Raw genomic sequence first — 12007 nt, 5'->3', positions numbered from 1 at the left:
TGACATTTTGTTGAAACCTAAACTTTTTGCAGAAAAGTATTTGTCTGAACAACACTTTTATCAGGAAAGGCTTCTCAGGTCAAGGGTAGAGAGAGAGAGACATACTGCTGCACTGCAGAATAGCCACCAGCCCAGTGGATAGGGCCCTCATGTTAGATGCAGGAAACCCGGATCCAAGTCCCTGCTCTGTTTGGTTTGGAGCAATGACTTTAATCTGGGTCTCCACATTCCAGGTGAGTGCACTCACCACTTGGCTATTCTGGGGCTCTCTTTCTCATTTTTCATTAAACATTTAGAATTCTTGGTTTTGTTTTGTATTAGACTGAAACCAAATTTAGTATTTTTCTGCTAAACAGATTTCTTGTTTTCTGCCCAGCCCCACTAACAACATACAACTGAAGCATGAACATCTTTCAAAGAATTCAGAAAGGGCCACTGTATCTCTATAACTGCAGATTCTTAGATTTATGACAAAAGGCAAGAGGAAAGACCTGCTGGATACAAGCCATTGTCCAGTTGGTCCACCTACTACATAATTCCACTGCCATATACACATATATATCAGGGAAGAGCTGTGGCCACATTACTACTCCAGCCCAAATCCTGCTTTATTGGCCACGTTGAAGTTGTAGTCCAGATACCCAGAGACAGCCAAAGAGTCTGCTCCTCCGGGGACACTCGCATATGGTTGACACTCAGGGTATGTGCTCATTATCAGAATTTCACCTTGACTGAAAATCTGTTCTTCAAAAGCTGAATATGTCATTTTCAGATATTAACAATTTTGTTCATTTTTCAACCAGTCTTGTTTTAACTTAGTCATGGATATAAGCTACTCCTCAATGAGGAATGTTTCCATGTCAAGTTCGAAATTCAGCCATTTTTGATCTATCCATGTTGAAAAGAAATATGGCAACATTTTAGAGAGAGAAAGGTGTTTGTTTTCTTGAACATGGACATAACACAAAAACTCTGGAAGGAATTTTACTTAAAATTAGCAAAGATGTTCACCTTTGGATGGAGACTAAGCATGGAAGGTGAAATGAAGATGTTCTCAGCATGTGAAAATATGTAATACACACCCTGCATCTATGCAGCTAATGTACTTACTGCATATACTGCAGATTTCAGATTCATATTAAAACTCCACTACACCAAGGCTGGAATAATTTGACAGATGCTAAATTTATGATCCTAAAAGTTACTTGCATGTGAAAACGTTTTGCTATGCTTGTGATTTTTGTCAAGGTATTAAAATCATTGCCATATGCAGGGAGACATATTTTAACCTCATTGTTAAATTAAAAACATTCATATTGAATCAGTGACAAAATTGACCAAGTATATATGTTTTATATAAGTTACATTTTGAAAACTTTGTTAAAATTTGTAACCTAATATATTGAATTATTTTAAAATATTTTCAATTTTTAAGTCCATCATATATTATATTATTTTTAAGTCCACATTTATACATAGTGGCATATCAATGTTCTATTAACATACAAGAATACAGTGTGTGCATATTTGTTTATGGTTATGTGGATGTGGCGTATATAAACGTAACATATGGGTATATTATGCAAAGTATGAGCATATTGTATTTATATCATTATCAATACATTATATATAAAGGTGTCAATATTTTGTTTATAATTTATTCTCTAATAGTTGAAACAATGTCATAGGTGTATATTTCTATTAAGAGTATCTAATGACATAATGATAGACGTCATTAGACTCTTTTCTATTTCTTGCCAGTATATAACTGGTGAAACATTTATAAATGCCTGTAAGATATGAAAAGCAAAACGTTTTTATCAAAGCTACATACAAAATCATTACCCAGAACCTTGCTCAGAAATTTTAAATTGAATTAAAAAATGAATTTAAATAATATAAAAGTGTTAGATGGTAAAATCAACCATTGGAATGAAATCTACTTCCACTATTGTGGAATCAATATCACTTGAAATTCAAGTAATGGCCTGTAGGGGGATAGACTAAAGTTGTAAGTTCTTTCCTAATGTCAGAATTCTGGACTCAAACCTGCAAACTGTTACTATTGCACATATACTTTGTTCTAAGTGGAGTACTACAAAGTGACTCTGCTTATAAGAAAATAATATGATTTTTAAAAATGTTCTGCACGGACCTAACTGCTCCAACTAAAGTCAATGGTAAACTCGCATTCATTTCAATGGGAGCAGAGTTGGGCCAATGCTGAGCACTTTTGTAAGTTTCCTCCAGTAGTTACTGTATGCAGAACTAATCCTTACATTTTTGGGCTCCTAATCAGGAAAGCACTTAAGAACATGCTTAAATCCCTCCCTATGTAAGAAAACACTGACAAGGCTTATTGACTTCAATGAGACTAAGCACGTTATTAAACACTTTTCTGAACAGGGATGATTTACTGACTGGAGGCTTTAAGGTTCTATTTGTTGAAAAAGAGAAAAACATCTTAGATTATTTTTAAATTGTTTGATTTCAAGAAAATAATGAGCAGTTTATTTTATGTGGTATAGGACTGCTACCCTTCTTGAGTTTCAAGGATAGTTTTTACAGAGCTATCCTGTGTCTTTTGAGCTACTGTCCAAGACCTTAAAGCATCCAAAAACATTTGAGGCCATCACAGTTTCACACCCTGTCAGGGTTCCTTCCCCACTCTGAACTCTGGGGTACAGATGTGGGGACCTGCATGAAAGACCCCCTAAGCTTATTTTTACCAACTTAGGTTAAAACTTTCCCAAGGTACAAGTTCCACCTTGTTCTTGAACAGTATGCTGCCACCACCAAGTGATTTAGACAAAGAATCAGGGAAAGGACCACTTGGAGTCCTATTCCCCCAAAATATTCCCCCAAGCCCTGCACCTCCTTTCCTGGGGAAGGCTTGAGAATAATATCCTTACCAATTAGTACAGGTGAACACAGACCCAATCCCTTGAACCTTAAGAACAATGAACAATCAATTGGGTTCTTAAAAGAAGAATTTTAATTAAAGAAAAGGTAAAAGAATCACCTCTGTAAAATCAGGATGGTAAGTACTTTACAGAATAACAAAAGATTCAAAAACACAGAGGATTTCCCCTCTAGGCAAAACTTTAAAGTTACAAAAGCAGGGATGAACCTCCCTCTTAGCACAGGGAAAATTCACAAGCTAAAACAAAAGAGAATCTAATACATTTCTTTGCTATTACTTACTATTTCTGCAATACTAGATGCTTAGTCCAGATATGCTTAAGGAGATGTATTTTTCCTGCCCTGGTTCCTTGCTGACTCGAAGAGAACAAAACAAAGACACAAACAAAAACCTTCCCCCACAGATTTGAAAGTATCTTCTCCCCTTATTGGTCCTTTTGGTCAGGTGCCAACCAGGTTATCTGAGCTTCTTAACCCTTTACAGGTAAAAGAGGAATTAACCCTTTACAGGGTAAAGAGGGATTTTATGCTACCGTTAGCTGTATGTTTATAACACACCCTAATGGGCCATGTCAAACCATCCAGGCATTGTCTGGCTACGCCAGGAGGACAGGAGACACTGGATGTGCTTTAATTAGACCACAACTCTATTCTTAAATATCTAGGACTAACCATCAGATAAAATTTTACAGTGCAGATAATTCCATAATTCTTTCCAAATACTTGTGGGGCTGCCATCAGCCTTCCCCTTTACCCATATCCTGGTCCCAGCCAACCCACTGCTCTGTATGAGAGTTAAGGGGGGCTATAAAGGAGTGGTGATGGTTGACTCCTCACCATACCAGTTGTAGGAGTCCCAAACCCCCCTTCTCTGATCCTTTAAAGAATACCTCCTTTAAGTCCTTTACCAGTCCATTTTATCTGATCACCATGTCCATTCCCTGCAGAATATCTGCACAGGACATTTGCCACAAGCTTACATGATGAATTGTGACAGTATAGCCTAATGTCCATTTCATTTCATAACTTAATAGACCCTTAACCTGCAGTAGGGAAGGCCACCCTCTCCCCCTCCCACCCCACCCCCGCAAAAAAAAACAACAAAAAACAAAAAACCAAACCCACATCTTGCCTAGCCCAATCTGGTGATGAGGGGAAAATTCCTTCCCAGCCCTCCTGAGAAAGAAGCATCTAGGATAATGACAGCAACAGAACACGAGTATTTTAACTACTTACATGAGTGCGAGGTTGGGTGCTGCTCACCTGCTTCAGGTAAAAGAGGTCTGGACCCCATCTGATCACCTGTGGGAGAGAGGGCAAGATGTTTGCTGACCTGATCTGTCTGACTGCTCCCTACTTTTTATGTGGAACAGGTAATCTTGGGGGCAGGAGCGGGCTTTAAAAGGGCAATGACCCCTTTCCTCTGAACAGGTGGAAAAGTTGCAATTAAAGGGGGACAACTCACCTTCTCTGTCAAACCAAACAAAGGTTAGTTATTTAATATGTGGTGAGGGCAATTGAAATCCTAATGGTAAAATATCTGTAAAGTTTTTTCTGGGTTATCCGTAATTATTCTTAAAATGGCACACCCATAGACTATTCTCCCCTGATAGAGAGATCTGATGATATAGCAATGCAATATGGTTTTCTTTTTCCTACCTGGCAGTAGATTTTTTTGTGTGACATCTGATTTTTGCTCACTGCAAGAGTGTGTTTGTTTTCGGGGGAAGTAGAAGGATTGGGGGAGTTTAAAGTATGGTATCTACAGTTAGCCAGTTTTTCTGCTGACTAGTTCAGTTTTCTGTGGATATATTATGCTGGATTAAGCACTCAATCTACTGCAACTCACAGTTGAGTATTTGCTCATTATGTAATTCCTGTAACACCAATGACACACACACTGCCATCCATCCAGTGCTTAATTTGTAATGAACGAGGTGCCGTGGCTCAAGCAATTGTTTTACATCCATAACTGATGCAGCAAGCCCAGAGCTATGAACTGCCAAGCCTCGATGTGTCAGGGCTGAGCCCTGGCACAAATTAAGCACTGCATCCATCAGATGATTGGTATGTAGTATCACACATTGTTTGACTAAGGGTACCTCTACACTGCAGCTGGGAGAGAGCTTCCCAGCTCAAGTAGACAGACAAATGCTAGCTCTGCTAAATCTAGTGGGCGAAAAGTAGCAGCATAACCAGGGGTAGCACAGGCAGCAGCTTGGGCTAACCAGCCGAATACAAACCTGCCTGGCCACCTTGGCTATACACTTGGGCAGCTAGCGCAAGCCCCTGCCTGTGCTCCCCCTGGCTACTCTGCTGCTTTTAGCATGCTAGGTTGAGCAGAGCTAACACGGGTCTGTCTACTCAAGCTGGGAAGCACACTCCCAGTTGCAGTGTCGACATACTCTTAGAACAGGCAATATCTAGCAAAAGGAAATATGAACCAACAACAAAAGCTATAGTCCTCGTCTCAACTGAGATTGTGAGGGCCCTCTAGCCTCCTGTAGCCATAGATAGGGCCTGCTTGTCCTCTTACAGCATTCTGTTCTAGCCACAGGAGAGCGTACTCTCAGCTCTCTTTTGGTTGCAGGCTCCTTCATGCACCTTGGGCTTTCATTTATATCATGTAGCCTGGAATCAGACCCAATCACTAGATGCTGTCCAGTTGGGTCAGCTGATTCCCAACACCCACTTGCTGGACTTCCATCCAGAACAGGGCTGACAACTCCTTGCCCTCCTAGCTCTTAAAGGGAGAGCACTCTGTTACATTATAGGTGAGTTAATCTTGAGAGGGATGCGTGTTCTGAGCATAGGACTGAGAATCAGGAACTCCTGAGATCCAGTCCTACTCTGACACTAACTCCCTCTGTGGTTTTGGGAAAATCACTTATCACAGTCTTCTACTGGCAATAAAGATACTTTATTCTTCCCAACACCTTGTGATGTAATATTAGATAGTGCATGTAAAGTCTACCGTCTAGGGCACCATCACACAGGAGCAGAACATCTTCAAAAAAGTGACATTCAAAGACTTAATAATGTTCCTGGCATTCCACAGTCTCTGTGGATCAGAGGGTGAAAGATTTCTGAGATAGGATCCTAATTATTTATTATATAAGCTACGAGAGCCATGTAATAATAAGCCAAAGAGTGCTTCATATATTTTTAAAATAAGAACCCTCATTTATCTTTTTTTTCTCAAGCATAGTAAAAGTATTGATTTTTATTTACAAAAAGAGGATTTTCAGGAAATAAGAAGCAAAACCCACATAATTTATTAATATAACCTGCAATTGATACTATCTTTTTACACATTTATAGAGTATAATTATAATAGCTAGGGTTTTATTCAATAAAGTCCTTCAATTCTGGCAAGGTAGGCTGTATAAAATGGCTCAGCATCCCCAATAACTATACATAATTCAGGAACTAAACAAGTAATGCCAAACTCTGCCCTTGGATACCTGAATGCAACTCCCAGTGTCTTCAATGGGAGTCATGCACACACATTCCAGGGTAGGATTTAGAGATGTTATGATTATTTGTTTGGTCACATAATTCTGATTCCTGATTCTTTGACTATTCTCCCGGTATTCCAGGCAAGACTGTGGCATACCCCAATTTACTTCAAGGCTGACAGATAACATACAAGTATGAGTTTGGCATGTGTCAAAAAAACAACAACCCCAAAACAAATCAATATAATGGTGGATTTCATCACCAAATTAAGAAATAATGGGCTAAAAATTACAAATTCAGAAATTCCAAGTTTAATACAGTATCATTTTCTTAGAATACAGATTTTAGCATCTTCCCTTTTAAAAGTAATATTATTTCTCACTATATGCTGCTATTTGACACAGCCTGTGGATCCCTGGTTTTGTACCTATGACCCTCACTCCTGACCCTGTTATTCATCAGTTGTCCCCAGTAATTATTTGAATCCTGGGTTCAGTAGCTCCTCCCCTTAGGCTGGGGGAGGGGCTTTCAGACACGGGCGGGCTTGTGCCCACCTGCCTCCCTGCTTTTCAACAGGTACACTATCTTAGCCATCAATAGCAGTCTACTCAGGCATGTCTACTCTGTTCTGTGAAGTCATTATAAATACTTAACTCATTTTCTTTCCACACAGCTGAGAAATGTCAAACATATATTTAATTGGTTAGTTGCAGGCCAATCATCTGGTTTGAATGCTCCACTCGGGTTTCACAACCATGAAATTTAAAGTGAAAGTTAATACAATTTTTGGTGAGCTTCACTTTGAAGTTATTTGGCTCAAATCCTTTTTGCAATGCTTGCACGCAGAGTGAGACTTGTTAAAAACTTGAAAATTTTATTTGAAGTTTGGTAGATTCTACAGTGGAGTAGAGAAGTATCAGAGAACAGATAAAAGAACAGAGAAGCACAGAGTAAGGGAAGAGGCATTAGATCTGGTGGTAGGAAAAACAAAAGGAAGAAAGTATATAGGCTGGGGATGGCATGGAAGCAAAGTGAGTAGGAGGCAACAGACTAAAGAAGCAAAAAGGAAGAGTAAAGAGTAGAAGGGCAAGAGAATGTAGAAAAGGGCATATAACAGGGAGATACAGTAGCACAGATGACACCAGATTATAAAAAATTAACAAACCAAAAACCACAACCACAGCCCACACACTCCTCCCTCCCACTTCACAAAAAATGAGCATAAATTTGTAAACAAAGATAAAATTAAATGTAAGTCTTGCTTGGGAGGGACGTCTGCATCCTTCAGGTGAAAAACTCACACTATGGTGAGGACAATGTGACATTAACACTCCTGAATTACTGTAGTGATGATGGATAATACTGCCACTGCACATTCCTGATACATAAGTGGATAGGAATGGGGATTCTGTACCATCAATCAAGAATGGACTTTGGGAAAGAGGTGGTTAACTTGGATAAAATGATGTCTGTCAAAGATGTAAGGTTACACCCTTAATCCTCTCTCTCTCTTGCCTAGCACACTTTGGTTAGGTACTGGATTCTGAATGGAATTGGCTGAGCTAGAAAGACCCCTCTGTAGAAAGAAAGTCAGAAGAGGAAACTAGGTAGCAACTGTTCTGAGGATGGTCTTATATCAGAAAAGGTGTGGCCCAAACTCAAAATTACTGTATTCTTTAAACTATTAAAATACTTAAATCTGAAAACTACACAGTGTACTCTTAATTCCATATTTTTGATCAACAAAGAGTATTTTGTGTTACACTAGTAACTGTGGATATTTGTTAATAGCATCTACCAGTCAACACAAAATTAAGGCAACTCCAAATTTTCTAGGTTAAAGATATTTGAATAAGAAAGTTTTGATAGTACTGTAGCTTTTGATTATTTCTCTTCAAATGCAGATATCTTTTCAGTTCCTGACAGTTTTCAAAGCCTGTAAAGGTCAAGCAGGTACTTTATCTTCCTTAAGACTCTGTGGTCTGTTTTCCATCATTTGCAAGTTCTAAGGTTTATGCTTCTTAAGGAGGTGACACCGGTAAAATTCTCACAAATCTTTTAAATGTGATCTTTAAAAATTCTGTGAATCTTGGCTAAAACATGTATATTTCTTTCAACTGGAAACCTGAACCAGAGAAATTTTAAGAAAACAGTTTCTGATTCTTAAAAAATGCAAGTACAGTTTAGAATAATATGGTGAGTGGGAAACATAGCACTAGAAATTGACATGCAGAGTTAGTTGTGAGTGGGTGTGAGTATACATATATAGGAGATTTTTTAAAGAGAAAACCATGATCGATTCTTGTCTGCACTACATATGTGTAACTACATTAACTTTTTATTTTAATAACCACTCACACCAGTTTAGGATTTTAAATAAAACCAGAAGTTTTATGGAATCATTAAGACAAACTGAAGAAGCAAATGAATAGTTTACAGACATCAATGTGTTTCTTTGCAGGTATTCTGGAAATAAGAACAGTGGCAGTTGGAGTAGTGGCAATCAAAGGTGTGGAAAGTGAATACTTTCTAGCAATGAACAAGTCTGGAAAACTCTATGGAAAGGTACTGATAATATTGCAAAGAAATTATACTATGGAAATATATACTTGTGTACATTTTCTGCTGATTTTTACATAACATCTGTGCAGTGTGTGTACATTACTGCTAGTACGTGGAAATGGATTGCATCTTTATCCTATGGCAATGGTGGATTTTTATGCCTGGTAACAGAAACTAAAGATTAGATCCCTAATCTTGTTTTAGTAAAAATCCTCCTCTTGTTAAATATTTCAGCTGCTAAGGGAGGCTATTCAAAGCTAAAACATAAAATATGTTAGTTAAGACTGAAGAGACCTCAGTAATTGATTGAGTATTTTAATAACAAATAGTATTTATTATTTGGTATATGTTCTTCCCCCAACTTCCTCACGCCCATTGTGTATTTAAAGAACAAAAGTGCTAATTTTATGCTATGCTATCATTCACTCTTAACAGAAAGTATGCAATGAGGACTGCAACTTCAGAGAACTGATTGAAGAAAACCATTACAATACTTATGCTTCAGCAAACTGGACAAACAAAGGGAAAGAGATGTTTGTGACATTAAACCACAAAGGTGTCCCTATGAAAGGTAAAAAAACAAAGAAAGAACACAAAGCATCCCACTTTCTTCCTTTGGCAATATCCTAATCATATATGATCTATAGAGAACTAGTTCCAGCAGGAAGATTATTTTTAAGAAGACTGAACAAGTAATCAAGAGAGGCTGGAATACTACTGAAAAACTGAACAAGCTGGACTTGCGCATTTATGTTTATTTTAAAGAGACTTCATTAAAAAGATTTGAAAATATACACAAAATCAGATTTAGTAACTAAAAGTTGTAAAAAATTGTAAAGAGTTGTACAATCATTATGTTAGTAATAGTAACTGGGTAGTTTCTTAAATTAATTTACCCTTAAGAGTAAGTCATGACTTGATTATCTGATGATATTTTATTTAAAAAACCTATCTGCTTATTAAACTTGGCTGCTATAATAATAATAAAGCAGATGATAATGTTATGTAAAATATGTCGGACTTTAAGGCTGCTGGAATGATTTGTCAGATTATCAAGTCAAATACTAAACGTGGAGATTGAGCAGTATTTTAAATAGTTCCCAGAGAAACTGATAAACTATACATAAACTAGGATCAGAAAAAAACCTTAAATCTTGTAAATTTGTTACTGTCATATTCCAATTAAAAAAAGCTTGTTTGGAAAATTAAAGTTGCACCACTACAAAATGTCAAATGTATTAACAAGAACAAATACCTAATGCTGCTCTAAAAGATGTTTCAAAATAGTGTATGTAAAATAATAGGAATAGGGAATAAATAAAAATGTACTTCATCTCACTTTCCACAAAATAACATTTTATATAACGACGAAGTAAAAATTCAGACATCTTAAGGTTTTTTTATGTAACATAACCTATCTTTTGTATAATTCCTGTTAGGGCATATGGCTTTTAATATTGTTTTTCCACCGTTATTCATGCTTTTTCTCTTGTTACAGCATTAAACTTTATTTTAAGTTATATTTGAACTTTATTGTTCTAAGTTATTTAAGTTGATGTTATTTATAAAAAAAACTTATTAAGCTGCATCTGTTTCATATGCTTTTAATTCTAAAGGAATAACAAAATGGTCTGGCTGAGCTGCATTGGTTTTTTTCTATGACCAGACACAAAGTCTAGTACACAACACTCTTGCCAACGTGCCCTGGATGGCAGACAAAAATGACAGCCTGCAGCAATTCTTACAAATGAAGTCTCACAGGGAACAACCCAAAAATGTAAAAAATCTTTTGCCACATACTCCTGCCAATTAAGTTTGATAGTATTCCCAGAGTTACAGCAGATATAGTAAGGATGTGGATATTGGGCTACATCCTCAGTTGGTATAAATCAGCACTGAGTTCTATGGAGCTACACCAATTTACACCACCTGGGGAAATGGTCCAGAAAATCTAGCCAATAACAATGAAACCTCATGACACTAGAGATTTAAATCCTCTATCCACAGATGTAAAGCAATAGTTCAATAAACTATTGCCACATGAATAGTTCAGTGTCTCTACCTTAATTCTTGCCCTCGCTCTTCAGTCTGGCAACAAATTTGCCAGTTAATATTATATGAGTACTTGTCTGCTATAGGAAATGGACAGAGATTACCAAATAATTACACTAAAAAGCAGCTGTTAGATGATCACCATTAATCTCAGATAAATTCAAAGCAGTTTCCAATGGAGTTAAAGCTCAATTTTCTGCTACAGACTCTAGAGCTGCATCTACAGTAGGGCGTTTGCCAGTATAGAAATGTTTTTTTTAAAAAATCACACCCTTAACTAACATTACTGTACTGGCAAAAGTTTCTAGAGCAGACCAGGCCTAGGTTAGTTCAAGTTCTGAAAGCAAAAAATGAAACCCCACTAACATTGTTTGTGTTTAGCTACTCTATTGAAGCTGGATTTAAAACGCAACCATATGCCAACATGCTTAAAATTAAATCCAGAATCAGAGTTGGCTTTTCTAAAGATCTTATGATTAGGTAATTCAAACAAAGAGCAGTAAGATCAAATGTTTCTTAAACTTTGTTGATCATTTTTATTTGCACTTTTTGATATTTGCCTTGCCTATTCGGCTGACATTGTGATACCTTGAACTATCTGTATAAGATCAAGGATCAGAAGAGGCTGAATATCTATGTTCATGTTGCAAAGAAGACTGCCAGCTTATAAGGAAAGATGATCAAGATCAAACGAAAACATTTAAAATCACTGCAATGTAATTAACAGGCCAGATTGTACTCCCTTTGATCCCTGCATAGAGGATCATTCACACACGGATCATCACCTTTATCTGTGGAGGGAAACTACCTAGCCCAATGTTTGTTAAATGTTTGAATATAAAAAGTATTATAAAATGATAAATATTATTGGCATGGAGAGGTGAAACGTCATTTTTCTATATGGACTAACCTACCTGTTTGATTTTAAGGGAATTCTGCATGTGAGGTTGCTGTAGAATGAAGCAGTGTGTCTGCTCCATACTCACAGCCACTGTTCTCAATCAGAACCACT

General features: G+C 37.2%; 2 protein-coding genes across 4 annotated transcripts in view; one reads left to right on the top strand and one right to left on the bottom strand.

The window, feature by feature from the left end:
• The window catches only part of FGF7 (fibroblast growth factor 7), a 58272-nt gene extending 47807 nt beyond the window's left edge, over positions 1–10465 (top strand). For both annotated transcript variants that reach the window (XM_024101178.3, XM_005304006.4), the window contains exons 3-4: positions 8843–8946; positions 9379–10465. In XM_024101178.3, coding sequence (XP_023956946.1) covers positions 8843–8946; positions 9379–9573 — 299 coding nt within the window. In that variant the 3' untranslated portion in view covers positions 9574–10465. The remainder of the gene's footprint in view (positions 1–8842; positions 8947–9378) is intronic.
• Positions 1–12007, bottom strand: part of FAM227B (family with sequence similarity 227 member B) — a 178442-nt gene that overhangs the window by 125006 nt on the left and 41429 nt on the right. For both annotated transcript variants that reach the window (XM_065558151.1, XM_065558152.1), the window contains exon 11: positions 4159–4224. In XM_065558151.1, the coding sequence (XP_065414223.1) occupies positions 4159–4224 (66 nt within the window). The remainder of the gene's footprint in view (positions 1–4158; positions 4225–12007) is intronic.

The sequence above is a fragment of the Chrysemys picta genome, chromosome 10, assembly GCF_011386835.1.
Source record: "Chrysemys picta bellii isolate R12L10 chromosome 10, ASM1138683v2, whole genome shotgun sequence".
In the NCBI taxonomy this organism is placed as follows: domain Eukaryota; kingdom Metazoa; phylum Chordata; order Testudines; family Emydidae; genus Chrysemys; species Chrysemys picta.
The sequence above is the reverse complement of the archived record's forward strand: the minus strand, read 5'-3'. Positions and strand labels throughout refer to the sequence as shown.